This window comes from Gavialis gangeticus, unplaced genomic scaffold (assembly GCF_001723915.1).
Source record: "Gavialis gangeticus isolate Ggan-Ray unplaced genomic scaffold, GavGan_comp1, whole genome shotgun sequence".
Taxonomy (NCBI): Eukaryota; Metazoa; Chordata; order Crocodylia; family Gavialidae; genus Gavialis; species Gavialis gangeticus.
In genome coordinates, this window is record NW_017729025.1 from 135,423,685 (window position 1) to 135,439,601 (window position 15,917).

Here is a 15,917-nt window from a genome sequence, read left to right on the forward strand (position 1 = left end):
GGCGCTTGCTTTGTGAGGACATTGCTCCAATAACACAGTGAAATCCCACACGTGTGGCTTTTTGCTTTGTTGTTTACTTCCTAATACTGAGTCTGCACCGTCAAGGAGAATATCATGCATGCAGGTTTTCACCATTAAAATAAGCATTATTATTGACATGCATCCCATTATCATTGGTCCAGCTGATGAGGATCTCGCTCTGGGTTCCTTTCCATTGAAGCATGTTACACACAAGAAAATTATTTACTTCTTTTACTCTAAAATAGGTTGGAAAAAAAGGAGTTGCAGGGTTATGACCACATTTAAAGCCGTGGCCACTTGGGCCAGTTTCCTGGAGGCACATCAGGCCAGCTGCAGCCTCTCTGAGAGTATCAAGAGCTAAAGCATCTCTGAGAGCGGGCTGCAGTGAATACAGTGCCCTGGCTTAATCCCTCTCTTCACCTGGTGCAGAAGGGCATAGTGCTCTTTGGTGTTAGGCTTTCCCACACTGCTTCACTGGCCAGTCAGCTCTGAGATCTTGGTAGCTTTTTGCACATTTACAACCTTTCCCTTTTTCTTTGTTATGCACCTGCAATGACATGTCCAAAATCAAAACTTGGATGTTCACAGCAGAGTGGTGATGATAATGATAATGAATGGCCCTCCCTTTACAAATAGCACCAACCCTTGGTGCTTAGTAGAGTTTAATAAACTGGCTGTAAATCTGGCAGGACATACACCATTTTGACTTCTTGCATTCCCAGTGTGGGGAGTGTGCAGAGAATACATTAGTATAAAGCCTGGCCTTAGGCTTCAAATCATTTACAGTTAAATTTCTGTTTGCTGGCTTCAGTGGTCACTGGAGCTGCTCTTATAGGTGGTAACCTCGACTGCCAGATACATGCACTTGGTTTATAGTAAATATTCAAACATGCTTTTCTCCTACATGAAATAGCATTTTATATCAGCTACTCTTGATTTTTATTTTCCTCTTGGTCAGATCCCGTTCAGCTCCATCATTCAAAGGGGATTCTATTCTTGCAGTGTGGTCCATTTTGGAAGGTGCCTTTTTAGCTCTCTGTGAAGAAGCAAACGAATTCCACAAGCAAAGAACTGAGCAATTCCCAATTCAGCACTTAAACCATTTGTTTGAGTTCAGTGAACTTTACCAAAGTACCTGCTTGAACAGTTTCTCCTTCATGAGTTGAATGAACACAAAGAAATTACTTTGTTAACGGAAACTAAGCCGTTAATTCTCCTAATGCTTTCTTAACACCTCTTAGCTAACAGGCAGATCATACTGCATGTTCAAACTTAGAAATGTCATGAAAAAACACTGGAGTTAATAAGGCTAATTTGTGATCTTATGTGATGCACAGATCCTTGATTGACAGCATAATAGTGGATGATAGCTTTCATGTGGGGCTCTCTGGGCTCCTTTGTATGTTCTGTAGGATTTGAGGCATCATTGTCTTGTTAGACTTCTACAGAGTCCTCGCTGTGGGAAAGGAATCAAAAAGCCAGCAGAGCAGAATAATCTGAGCAGCCTTGCATCTATTCTTTTGTTGTTTAAAGCTTTCTTAATAGAGGAAGAATACTGTAGCCTAAAACTGGGATGTCAAAAATCTAATATGCAAAGTAATTGCCTAATTAAAATGTAACTGAGCATGCATGAGAAGTTGGCTTCCATTCCCAATGCAGCACTTTTCCCTTCATTTAGCAATGGAGATGCACAAGGAAAAACTTTTTAAAATGTCCAGGATACAAAAGCATTTACCTATTTTCTTTTTTGCAATGAGATTGGTCTTGGATTCTTGTCCGAGGTCTGATCCTGCTACCAATGCAACGAATCAAAGTTAATTCAGTAGACATGGGATAGAACCCATGATACACTTAGCCACCACACTGTACAGAGTACTCGAGGTAATTGCACTGGCCAAGAAGAAATCAAAAGTTGGGATTGTTTAGCACCTGTTCTTAGGAAACCCTGCCTCAGAACAGTTTATTGTAACATACAATTCTCCATGAGATGAAGTGTCTGTCTTCTAGTGGCATTCATTCTTTCTCTATTCTCTGCTGACTTTAAGAAATGCAGAAGGATTCAACAAGGAATCTTATGCTGGCTGGTGCTGCTAAATTATATGAGAGCTTGCTATTTAAACCTCCAAAATTCTGATATGGAAACCTGATTTCTGTTTTGCCCTCCAACACTGCATGAGTGACTCAGCCAAAGATTTTTTTTAATGTGTATATACATTGTATATCTTGCTAAGACCTTTCCATCTCTGTGATGTTTTTGTGTACCATGGCGCCTACAATGGACTAGGCCACAGATTTATACTGATATGTGGACAGGCAATTTGCAAGGTTTGCCTAGGCCCTAGAACACCCTCCATGCACTTTCAGTCTTGATATCTAGGGAACTGCTTCAGAGTGAGAACTGCTTCAGCAGCATAGCTTTTCAGTCTGAACAAATGTCTTCAAGTGGCCAGGTTCAGAGCACTGGATTCAGTATAGTTGATACTTTGCTCGCATTTCAGTCCATCTGCCATAGGTACTTATGGAGCCCTCATTTTGAAATATCTGACTGTCTCATGATATTTACTGTAATTATCCTCAGAACCCTTATGAGAGAGAGAAGTGCTGTTGTTCTAGCACTGAGAGACTGAGTGACTTGACTGAGATCAGACAAGGGAGCAGGGAAAGTGAACCCCAGTCTCCTAAGTCTTAGGCTGGTGCTTTAAAACTGCATCTCATCCTTCCTCATGCACAGACAGACTTCTCTGAGAGATGAACAGTTCCATGTTGCCTCTTTGCTGCTACCTCTTTGGCAGTACCTAAGCAGCAGTAGAAGCTTTTACTGTTAGCCGATAGCCAGTAATAGACTGGACAAGCTAGATTGCTGGACATTAATAGCAACAGTCTGTAGCTTAGATGGTGAACTCCCTTTTATATTGTAAGATCCCCAGGGTAGGGGCTATGGTGGACCATCACAATTATGTTGATCCAACCTCTCCTTTCAGTGACATAGTAGATATATAGATGCAGGGGCTATTCCAGTTGCACAGGCTAATCTTCCAGTACTGAGTGCAAAGTCTTTCCTGTATTCAGAGAATTTCCCTTGTGCACAGGATCTGTCCCTAAGAAATCTACCAGGATTAAAGCCCAGCTCTAAAGCAAAGGAGCCTTCAACCTGGCGTAAGTGTCCTCAGAGGGGTCCCCAAGATTTCTGAACTCCCTTTCCTGTATTGTGTTTGCCAGACTAGAGGATCTAGCCCTTGGCATTTTACACTTTTTAAGTAATTCCAAAAGAACAGCCGAGCAATTGCATTGCTTTTACTGCTGGGTACTATGGTAAGGAAACCCCAGTGAGGGGAGAGCTCCTGCATCAAAATGTCTGTGAGATGCAATAGATGCTTTATGGACCAGAGAACAAAAATAAACTTTGGATTTTTGACACTTGGAAGCATGATACAGTCTTGTTCGTATCTGGGGCATTGATTTAGCTGAAATGCTGGAGAGTGAGGACTTCACACTAATTTGAGGAACATTCCCTCATTGTTTAATTGACTACAGCCTTTGGCAGGGGCCAGATGAGTTGCAGCAACAGCTACAGATTAAGTACCAGAGTGTGAACAGCTTGTAACTGTCAAAGGCAAAACAACAAGATGTTTTTATGAGGTGCACCAAAAGGAAGCAAAAGTCAACTAATGTCACATCATTCATTTGTTCAGGTCCAGAGCATGTTTTCTTGTATTAACTTGTGTTCAGTTATGCAGTCAGTCATGTAATACATACATGCAGCTCTACAGAAAACAGCATGATAACCATGCTAAGGTAATGTTAAAATGTTGGGGCTGAAATTAAAAAAGCCCAATATAAGTGAGAGCGATTTAGATGCTCCTAAAACAGTAAGTTCTTATGCTGCCTGTCAATTCAGCATGCTTGGCCAGGTCATAACTACTTAGGAAAATGTTGCTCTATGAATCTCCTGATCCAATCCAGCCATTCAAACAAAAAAGTAAAAAATGTGTGATTTTTTTTTTTTTATAAGTCCAAATGAATTCCAGCATTCCCTTTCTTTTACGTACCCTTTTGCTATTTTATGGGAATCATGAAGAGTGAATGGGTGCCTTGGGATCTGGTTCTATAGGTCTCAATTCAAGTCACTGGGCAGAAAAATTATCATTACTAAATACTAATAAATATTTGTATTATGGTAGCACTAAAAAGCTTCAGTAAAAGTTTGTGCTCATTGTGCAGGCACTGTATAAGCACAAAAACACAGGTGCTGTACAAGCTCCTGCTCAGCAGACTTTACAATGTGAAAGGCAGTAGCAAGCAAAGGAGCTGAACTAGGGAATAGCTATGCAGGGCTTTTCCTTTGCTTTGTATTTCTTGTATATTAGCCGATACTTTTTTTGCTTTGTTCAGATGAACCAGATTCTTTTAACAGGTCCAGGTTCCTTTCTGTTTTCTTAGGGTTGGGCTGATGTTTGTCAGTACAGTCACCTGCCTCCAAAGACACTGCAAATACTGATTGATGTCACATACGTACTGTTTTGCAGAAGGCATGAACTGCATGAATAAAGATCATGGCTGCGCCCATATCTGCAGAGAAACACCAAAAGGAGGAGTGGCATGTGAATGCAGGCCTGGATTTGAGATGGCCAAGAACCAGAGGGACTGCATTTGTACGTAGCGTTCTACACATTTACTGTTTCTCAAAGTGAACAAAGATAAATGTTGTTGTTTATCTTTTTATCAATTTAGCTGATTGCTAAGTTGGGGGTTGTATGCGTGCATATGCCAGGACCATACATTGAAACTTGAGGTGTTTGATAAAGTGAAGTATTCAGATCAGTAGATTTTACAAAGTTTTACTGTTCAAGCACAGGACTGAAATTTACCCATTTTATATAAGTATCTGCACAAGCACTCTGCACTGTTTAAATTTCACTGAGGATACAATAAACAAAACCATCTTAGCAGAGTGGAGAGGACATCAGATTCAGTTTTTCAAAAATCCTGGTGAATTTTCTGAAACTATTTTCTTCTCCAGTGACCTGCATTCACGGAAATGGAGGGTGTCAGCATACATGTGAGGATGCTGATGATGGGCCCATTTGTGGATGTCATCCAAAGTACATAATGCAGTTGGATGGGAAAACCTGCCTTGGTCAGTAAGCGCTGGATGGATCCTTGTCCTTCAATGACTGCTGCTTATAATGGTTTCAGAAAGTTTCTATTTCTGCATGAGTGACGTGTTTAAGTTATATGGCTGACCAATTGCAAAAAAACTAGATCTAAACACTCTTCAATGTATAGGGCAGATTCCTGGGAATAGCAGGAAAATGCCTTTAGATCACATTTCTGCTTCCCCTGAACTGGGGTCCAGGTTTGCACCTGGTATAATTTAGAGCTCCCATAGGGATGTGTGGAGGAATGGTCTGGTAGGGCGCATTCTTCTGACCAGGGTGAGGGCACCACAATAGAAGAAAACGCCTGGAGCAGTTGGTATAAAGCCAGCTGTACATCACCTGGAGGATTCCCCTGGCAGAGATATCCTCAGCTGCCCTGTAAGAGCTGCCTTATGACTACTCAGTTTGGCCCAGAATGTTAAGAAGAAAATTAACTTATGTTTTTAAGTAACAATGAGACTCTTCCTTTCGCTGTTGTAGTTTGAACTTTGTTCTGGTAGCTGTGAGGTAAACTCTCTGGAACCAGAGGAGAATTCATTTTTCCTCAGTATTCCTACATACCTGAAGGCTAGAAGGTAGACAGGAGATCTCTGAACAGGGATTTCTGTATAATGCAGACCACAGAATTTCTCCAAAAAATGACTTCATTAAAGCTCTAACTTCTGATTGAACTTAGAGCATAACTTGATAGAAATACATCCATTTTAGACGTAACTAAATGCTCTGGCAGATAAGAATGAATGCTTCAAAGACTAGCAAACTTTTCCACTGGAAAAGTTCACTGACCACTGATTAAAAAGAAAAATGTAATCCCAGCCATAATTGGCCAAATTTTTCAGTAGCCTGCAAATGATGCTGAATCAACTAATGATATTTCATTAACTCTTTGTTGTTACACGGTTCACCCTATCTGCTGCATTTTCTATGGTTCTAAGGTGACCATTTGGGTCTTTAAAAATATAAATTAAAATTAACAAAAAAAAGTGCCATCCCACTTTGATGAGGATATTTTTATGCTGTTCTGTTTTCAAGCATTTATTTGTGACATTCAGTTTTTCATATTTCTGTGCATTCAGTTCTGCCTATGATACTGGATGTAAGTATCTGCATAGCTTGTTATTTTATTATTTTATTTTAGCATTCAAAGGGCATATAATACAAGAGAGAGTTATGATTATGATTACACCATTGTGCACTGACTTTTTTTCCTGTTTACCTGCATTGCAGTGAGAGAGGAGACCATGGTGGAGATCTCTGAAAGCAATGCCACAGGGGGAACTGATGTGGACAAACGGGTGAAACGGCGGCTCCTCATGGGTAAAAATGGCAACCTGATATTGTTTTGCTCTAGGGGGGTTTTTAACTGGTCTCACACAATGAAAACCTATTGTCTTGAATAACTATTTTCCATTCTAGTTATTATGACTGCAGGGTAAACTCTGCCCTAGGAGTGACATATGTGACTCACTGAAGTGGAAGTGAATGGAATCTCCATTCAAAGAAAGATTAAGGCCCCATAGTGCATAAATAACCATGTACTGTATCTGGGATGTTTGTCAATAGGAGGGGAGCCAGAGACAAGAAACCTACTCTGTAAGTAACCACTTGCCTGCAGGGTTCTCCCTACATGCCTATTCTACCATTCACAGCCTAAATAGGACATGTGCTTAACTCCCATTAAAATGATGGCCCAGAGATTAAGTGACTTTTCCAATGTTATAATGAAAGTCTGTAATAGAGCTGGAAACTGAACAGAGATCTTTCAGAGTCCTTCGTCATCGTCTAAAACCTCTAGTCCGCGTTTCCTGGCTATGAGACTTGTATTATGAACATCCAGATTCTGAGGGAAAACATCATTCCGGTCTGCTTAGATGCTACTTAGAATGCAAATAGTAAGACTTTAGTGACTTTCAGGCATTAACTGTTCTCTGCTGAAGATTCACAAGCCTACAGCTCTAGCCATGAGAGAAGACTCGGGTAACAAATATTTAAAAGGTAGAATGTGGACAAGGCCTGTTTGTATCTATATTTGGACTAAAGATTTGGACTCTCTACATTTTTAACTCAGAGGTGGGAACACAGTTAGTTCCTATACTTAATTGTGTTGTGAGTCATCAACAGACAACTGCTTCCTTTAAATAAAGATACAACATTGCAAATCTGGTCTGTGGAAGAGGAGACTCCAGTACAGTTTCCTTTAAACGTGTTTTGAACATTGAAAGCACTGGTGCTCAGCCTTTTAGTCTCACATGCTAGATGAGTGGCATGGGGCTAGTCCATGGGCCCCACATGCCAGGATAGAGCCCTATGCTAGCCTGGCCCTGTGCACCTGAATCGGGGCCCCACACCATTTCCTTCTATCCCGTGTTTTTGGATAATCTCTACGCTGCCTCTGCTTAGCCTTGTGCACCCGGATCAGGTCCCATGCCATCTCCCTGCAGCCCTGCATTCCAGATCTAGTGCACAGGACCATGCTATCTGGTTCATGGGGTACTCCATGGTCTGGAAATGTGGCAGCATGGAAGCAGCAATTAACATTGCCACCACTACCGCACCATCAAATTCTGGGAATCCCTGTGGGCCAGTTGATGTGGTTCTGTGGGCTGTGGCTTGAGCACCCCAATTTAGAATAGTGAAGTCTGTCTGTTTGTGTGCCATTTAAAATGTATGGGAAAATTCACCATAATGGGAGGCCTGGTATGGGTTGAAGTCCACCCTTGCAATTATAGCTAAGGGGCAGTGGAGGAGAGACCCACATCCTCACTGTGCCTGCAAGAAATGTCAACCCCCTCACTTTTGTTTGCATGTGAAAGAGACATTACTTTTTCTTTTCATATTAGCTCTTTCTGTATGAGTTAAATCTAGCTGTTAAACATTTAATCCAGTGATATTTCCAGGGGCTGAATTAATCATAAAATACATATTTGGATATGGGGCTATAGGTTGTAGCTGTGTTGGTCTAAGGACATAGGGAGACAAGGTTCTTTGAGTAAATCTGATATCTTTTATTAGACCAACTCAAATAGTTGGAAAAATTCTTCTCAGCAAGCTTTCTGGTTTAAATGCCCTTTGTCAGGCTGAGGAAGCATCTGCAGTTGGTGTGCGCTCCTCTTGGATGGGATGAATAGTAAAGAAGCCAGAGGCTGGTATGCATGCAAGAGAGGCAGTCAGTGAAGATTTCATAGATTTCATAGATGTTAGGGGTAGAAGGGACCTTGAAGATCATCAAGTCCAACCCCTGGCCCAGAGGCAGAAAGTCAGCTAGGGTCAAAGGATCCCAGCAAGATAAGCATCCAAACGTTTCTTGAATGGGTCCACAGTAGCCGCCTGCACCACTTCTGGAGGGAGTCTGTTCCAGGTCTTGGGGGCTCGGACAGTGAAGACATTTTTCCTTATGCCCAGCCTAAAACAGTCGTGGTTTATGACAGTTGGTCCTTGTTAATCTCTTGGGGCACTCTGGTGAGCAGACATCCCCCCGGATCCTGATGCACGCCCCTTATGTACTTATAGGCAGCCACCAAGTCCCCCCTGAGCCTGCGCTTTTCCAGGCTGACAAGCCCAATGGCTCTCAGCCTCTCATCATAAGGCCTGTTCTCTTGCCCTCTGATCATACACGTGCCTCTCCTCTGCACCCTTTCAAGCTTCTCAACATCCTTCTTGAATTGTGGAGCCCAGAATTGGATGCAGTGCTCCGGCTGCAGCCTCACCAAGGCCGAGTACAGCGGGAGGATGACATCCTGAGATTTACTTGAGAAGCATTTATAGATGCAAGCCAGAGTTTTGTTTGCTTTACCAGCTGCGACATTGCATTGGTGGCTCATGTCCATCTTGTGGTCAATCATGACCCCTAAGTCTCTTTCAGCTGCGGTGCTAGCGTGCTTAGCACCGCCGAGCCTATAAGCATGCTGCAGGGTTTTTTTCCCAGAGGTGGAGTACCTTGCTTTTATCGGTATTGAACGTCATCAGGTTTGTATCTGTCCACTTGCTAAGCTTATCCAAGTTGGCCTGGATCACTAGCCTGTCCTCGGGTGTGGACCCTATGCCCCAAAGTTTAGTGTCATTGGCAAACTTGGCCAGTGTTCTTCTGACACCAGTGTCCACATCATTGATAAAGACGTTAAAGAGAACCGGTCCAAGGACAGAGGTGGTGGAGATATGTTGGCAGGTTTTACATTTCTTGTACTGGCCTGGTCTGGATACATTTGGTGTGTTTTGAGCTGTAGGAGGTTTTTGTTTTTGTTTTTCATAGACGTTAGGGCTGGAAGGGACCTTGGAAGATCACTGAGTCCAGCCCCCCGCCCAAAGGGCAGGAAGTCAGCTGGGGTCATAGGATCCCAGCAAGATAAACATCCAATTTGCTCTTGAAGGTGTTCAGAGTAGGTGCTTGAACCACCTCCGATGGCAGGCTGTTCCAGACCTTGGGAGCTCGGACAGTAAAGAAATTCTTCCTTACGTCCAGCCTGAAACGGTCCTGCAGTAGTTTATAACCATTTGACCTCGTCATCCCTTGGGGCGCTCTGGTGAACAAACGTTCCCCCAGGTACTGGTGGTCACCCTGATAAACTTACAGGTGGCCATCAGATCACCCCTGAGCCTGTGCTTTTCCAGGCTAAAGAGCCCCATGGCTCTCAGCCTGTCATCGTAAGGTCTGTTTTCCTGACCTCTGATCATGTGCGTGGCTCTTCTCTGGACTCTCTCAAGCTTCTCCACATCCTTTTTGAATTGTGGAGCCCAAAACTGGACACAATACTCCAGTTGCAGCCTCACCAAGGCCGAGTACAAGGGGAGAAAGACATCCCGGGATTTGCCTGAGAAGCATCTATGAATGCAAGCCAGCGTTTTGGTTGCTTTGCTAGCTGCAGCAGTTTGCTTCTGGTGATGAGGTTGGTGAAGTTCGGTGCTTGTTTAAAGGATATCATGGGTGATTCTGAGAAGATCTCTTTGAGAATTGGGTCTCCTTCTAGTCTGGGTTGCAATTGTTTGAGGATTTTCCATATAGGTTCAAGGGAGGGGTGATATATCATAACCAGTGGAGGGTGATTCATGGGGGTTTTCATTCTGTACTACAGCAATTCTTCACATGGTATCCGGGTGGCTCTTTCAAACATGCGAGCTATCCCTCTGGAGGAGTGTCCTTGTTGAGTGAAAGCCTTTTTGAGATTTGTGAGGTGGCAACCCTTGGTGTTCTCCTTGGTGCAAATTTGGTGGTATCTGAGGGCTTGACTGTATATTACAGTTTTCTTGGGGTATTTAGGGTGATTGCTGGTTCTGTGCAGATATGTATGTTGGTCTGTGGGTTTCTTGTATAACATGGTCTGTATTTTACCATTCTGGATACTGATCATTGTGTCTAAAAAGGAAATGTTGGTGCTGGAGTATTCAAGAAATAGTCGGATGGAGTGATGATGATTGCTGAATTTCAATCAGAGTTTGCAGGTTTTTAGTCAAGATATATTGATAACATCATCATCATTTGAAGTACAGCCAGGGTTTGATGGTGCAGTCCTTGAGGAATTCTTCTTCCAGGTGGCTCAGAAAAAGGTTGGCATACTGTGGGGCCATTTTGGTCTGGTCTTAAGTTGCAGCATCTGGCAGTCCTCCATCATCTGATGATCACCCAGTAGAAATGTGTTGCAGTACAGTTCACAAAGAACGTATATCCACAACATGCCAGAATTCCCCAAGATGGCAGTAATCATCTACTGTTCTCATTGGCAATCTCAGCAGAAAGAGCCAAGACTGCAAGAGCATGAATGCTGGGGCTGAGGTTTTAAAAAATAGGAGCTGAGCATTAGGCTCCTAATTCCATACTTAGGCACCTGAATAAGTGGTTTTACTGATAATTTTGCATGCTTTTCCTCCCAAACTTAAAGGGCAGCATGGGAGAAAGTACAGAAGTGCTTATTTGAAAATCTATTGAGTGAATAATTTAAAGCCGACATTATTAACCAGTCAGGGGTGGGAGCTATCCTCTCAATAGTGAATGAAAGGAGATAGGCAGGAGAAGCATAGGCCATGATGGGCCTTGAAGGTGAGGAAAAATAGCTTATATACAAAGAGAAAGGGTGCATATTGAAGTAACAAAGAGAGAGAAGATGTAATTAAGTTGTCCCGCTAAGAAAATTATCTTTGCAATTGCATTCTGAATGGATATGTGTAAGTCAAGACTGCATGCATCAAGGCCAGAGGAAAGGATGTTGCAGTAACAGTTACGTAAGGTAAGAGCCTGGCTGAGATCTGTGCCTGGATCAATAGGACAAACTACACATTGAAGGTGTTTTGTAGAAGGAGTCTGAGAGATTCATATGTCATCAGCATGTTAGGACCTGGAAAAAGATCAATGTCTAAGAAGATTTCCAGGTTCCAGGCCTGACTGACAGGCAGACAGGGGTGTTGTCCATGGTGACTGAGAAAGAAGGTCATGGGGAAGGGCTGAGGGAAAGTGGAGAGCTCTGCTTTGATCACATTAAGCTTGGCTAGATATCCAGAAGGAGATATCAGAGGAACAGGTCAAGTGTCGGTTTGGATGCAAGAGGGACACATCTGCAGTACAGAGCTAGATCTGTGGATCATCAGCAGGGAGACGGTGGTTGAATTTGTGTTTGTAGATGGGCTTGTCCAACAAAACTAGGCTGAGGGAGAAGCAAAAGAGGAACGAAGGTCAGAGCTGTGTGGAACACCCAAGGAAAGCTGGAGATAGTGTAGGGGGGAATGTGCCAAACGGCTTCCCTCGCACACCTGGACATGTGTCCTGATCTTGATACTGACATACCAGTTGTCTGTAGAGCATTTCCTGTGCTTTGTATGTACCAGGTGAAAGGTATAGTTAGGTATAATGTGGCAGAATAGCAGTGGAGTTGGATCTACTCGTTCTGTCATTGCAACTTTTTATTTATCTATGTTCCTGTGTGAATGTTACCTTTATTTTGTCTGTTAGAAACCTGTGCTGTCAATAACGGTGGCTGCGACCGCACATGTAAAGATACCTCAACTGGAGTTCATTGCAGCTGTCCTGTTGGATTTACACTCCAGCTGGATGGGAAGACCTGCAAAGGTAAGTTTTGCACTTTTGGCAGCCTACCTGCATAAATACCTTGTAGTAGTTGTACCAGTCTCCAACGGACACTCCTGGGCATCTTGAGAAAAGCCAAAGTATAACTAGCCATGGGAAGGGACAAGGCAGGACAATACACACACAGCTATCTTGTGTATGCTGCCTGTTATACCAGTCACCAGGCTTAGATATGGAACATACTTTGCCTGTGACTCCTCTTCCCATCTCCAATATGGCCTCTTTCTCTGATCAGCAGATAGTAATGCATTAGTGGTATTGAGGGGATCCTGCTTGTTCACAGGCAGAGATTTGCATACATCAATATGGAGAATCAGACTGTCAACTTAGTATTAGGGTTCTAATATTTGAAGACTCTAAATAGGAAGGCAGCAGTAGAATTATTTATGCTGGTCCAAGCAGCTATAACAAGAAATAATGGGTTAGAAATAAGCAAAGGAAAATCTAGGTTCAACGTTGGAATAAAATTCTCCAGGGTAAAATCTGTGAGTGGTCTGCCAAGCAGAGTGACTCTCTGCTTCAGTCATTTAAAATGAGAAAAAGAACTCTCGCTGGCATGAGAAGGACAGGATGACACTAGTCTTTTCTGCCTATAATTTCTGCATTGCTTGGGAAAACAGGAGAGAATAAAAAAAAAAAAAAGTTAAAACCTTTAATAGAAAAGGTATTTTGTTGAAAACTCTAAAGGGTTTCCAAACAGTAAATGAGTTTATAATCTCCAGTGGTATGAGCTAGGAAAAGTGTTCCTTTATAAGCACATTTACACATGTATGTGAAATTGAGAGCCACATGTGAGGCCAGTGGTGCTCACTCAATCTTTTGGCTGTGCAGGCCAGATGAGTGTGGAGGGACCAGTCCCTGGGTGGGATCAAGCCCTGTGCACCAGGATTGGGTCCTGGGGCTCAGCACTACCTCTTGCTCCCCTGCACGGCAGGATTGGGTCCCAGTGGCCTGGCACCACCTCCTTCTGCCCCCATACCAGGACTGGTACGCGGGGCTTGGCACATCCCTCTTGCTGCAGTGTGCTGGGATTGGGTCCCAGGGGTCTAGTGCCACTTCCTCCCAGTCACCTGCAAGTGTCAGTATTAGGCTGTTGCCTGATGCTACCCTTTTCTGGCCCTGCATGCTGGGATTGGGCACCCGATCCAGTGTGCAGGGCCTGCAGCTCCCCAGGGTCTGGAAATCTGGCAGTGGGGAAGTAGTGCTACTGCTCTCCCACTGCCACACCCATGGGGAGCTCTGCAGGCTAGGTGACACAAGGCTGTGGGCTGGGTCTGACCTGTGGACCAAGGGTTGAGCACCCCTGGGCTGGATGAAAGGGAATAGTGAAAATGCACATGAATTGAAAAATTCATTTCTAGATCTGGATCTGAACTTCCCCACAGTTTGGAATTGTTCAGTCACTGGATTTAGTTTCAGGCTTTACTTGCTGAGAAATGAAATTCCCAGTCAGATCTGGTTGTTTCATCCATACGACATGTCCATCTTTGAGACCAACTGACAAAAGGGCATCAGACATGTTCCGTTTATTTGCTAAATGCTTTTCCGTTACAGATATAGATGAATGCCAGGCCAATAATGGAGGCTGTCATCATTTCTGTAAAAACACTGTTGGCAGTTTTGATTGCAGCTGCAAAAAAGGATTTAAATTATTGACGGATGAGAAGTCTTGTCAAGGTATGTGCATGGGGACTTAGTAAAAGTAAATAAATCTGATTGGGTTAGACACCTACCACAGCGATGAAGTGCTAATTGAATAATTTCCAATTATTTATGGTTTTTCCAGGTATTTATGGCTTTTTTTTACAGGTATGTAGAGTTTTCTCTCTACAGCTGTTTTTAAATCAGTGAAGAGTCAATGAAGAGCATTTGACATGATGTTACAGTAGGACAGGGGAGATCTGGCCCATGGAGCCCAGTTATTTAGCCAGTGGTGCTGCCCATGGGACTTGAACTGGAGCTGTGTGCTACGTGTGACATGCCTTGGGCCAGCCTGTGCACCACATGCAGTGTTCACTGGCTCTGACCTGGGCCCTGTGTGCTGGAGATTGTGCATGGGGCCATCAGGGGCACGCGCTGCACGCAGTGTATGGGGCCGGTTTGTAGGCCTGAGTTTGACTACAGTTAGAGATGCGTTAGGACATTGTCTGAAAAGGTATTCATTGTATAACAGATAATTATCTGGAAGAAATAGTGAGTAGAGAATATAACTTTATAACAGATAGCCCTTTATGTAGGTCACGCAATTTTTCATGTATTCAGTGGCTAAAGTCATTTACAGGAAATGAAGAGGGAAGCAACTGGACTTTAGCTGTAGTAACTGTTTTCAAATCCAGAGTATTTTACTTGGTAACATTTGTTAATTTAGAATAAAATACCATTTTTCTCTCCTTATTTTTTGGTTGGAACTTGTTAGATACCTGGGTTCAATAAAAAAAGAAAAGTATTCAGTCCATAAAATTTTAGTCCTATACCCCTTTATATAAGTTGCAGTGGATTCACTATTCTTTACAAGTGCATTCAGATTATTTTTTAAACATTGCAGAAAGATTTGATTTTAAGATGACAGCATGGCATTGATACCACCCATCCGCTCAACAAAACATATTTGCTTTTTGATATAATGCTCTGTACATATAGGAAAATAAACCTTATTTAAACTGTGCAAATACATTAAAAAGTAATTAGCAATGTGGTCTTGTTGTTTTTGGCAAAGCTACAGTATGTAACAAGCAGCTAAAATAAAGTGGGTCAATCATTTTGGCAAGTGAATAATTCCATTTCCTAGACAACCAGCTGACATTAATGATGAATTTCAGAAAATGGAGCTGACTATCAGGCAGGAAACTTCACTGCAATGTGGTCCCTTCTCATCTTTTTTAGATCAGACTTAACAGGACAAATATTTACACAGAGCAAACTTGCTGGAGAAATGTAGGATTTCCAAGATTTCTGATGGAACCTGTTTATGAATTAATTATTTATTTTAAGGATTTCATCTCCAGATGTCTGTGTTGCTTCTCCTAGGCCCCACTTACACTCAAGGCATGATTAACTGGTTAGTCACACTTAAGTAGTGACCCGGCCATGCATTCATTTACTTAATGGTGTGATAAAACCAGGAGTAAGCAAGAAAGTTATTATACAAAATATATGTAATAACTTTGTGGCTCCTATCACGCCTTTAATTGAACATATGACCAGTGCTCCCAGCCTCCAGAGCATGCTCCTGTGGGAGCACTTGTCAGCTGACTGGGGCTCCCAGTTGGGGGAAAACAATGATCTGCCCCACCTGAGAGCCCCAGTCAGGTGACAGAGCTCCCAGCCATGGGGAGCACCATGCAGTCCTGCACCTGACAGCTCCCAGTACTGATGGGACTCCCAGCTGCTGGTGGTTGGAAACCCTGTCGGTGCTCAGAGCTCCAGGTCACTGCGGACACCATGCGCCCTCTGGGCTGGGAGCCCTGTTAGTAATGAGAACTCTCAGCTGTGGGAACCAGATAAGGCCCATTAGGATGCATCATGCTTTCCATTTTGTGATAGCAGTGTAGGGAACGTTTGATAATAATACATTCAGTATTTATAGCCTGAGGTGCTGCACCATTGAAATCCATTAGAAAGTTGCCTTTGACTTCATTGGGATCAAGCTTGCCCATACACTAAAT

The 15,917-nt window shown here is 43.0% G+C and overlaps 1 protein-coding gene across 1 annotated transcript in view; it reads left to right on the plus strand.

Moving 5' to 3' along the window:
* The window catches only part of SCUBE2 (signal peptide, CUB domain and EGF like domain containing 2), an 82,597-nt gene that overhangs the window by 24,297 nt on the left and 42,383 nt on the right, over window positions 1-15,917 (plus strand). Inside the window, exons 5-9 of the mRNA XM_019519974.1 lie at window positions 4,548-4,673; window positions 5,042-5,158; window positions 6,408-6,497; window positions 12,118-12,234; window positions 13,807-13,929. Of these exons, the coding sequence (XP_019375519.1) occupies window positions 4,548-4,673; window positions 5,042-5,158; window positions 6,408-6,497; window positions 12,118-12,234; window positions 13,807-13,929 (573 nt within the window). The remainder of the gene's footprint in view (window positions 1-4,547; window positions 4,674-5,041; window positions 5,159-6,407; window positions 6,498-12,117; window positions 12,235-13,806; window positions 13,930-15,917) is intronic.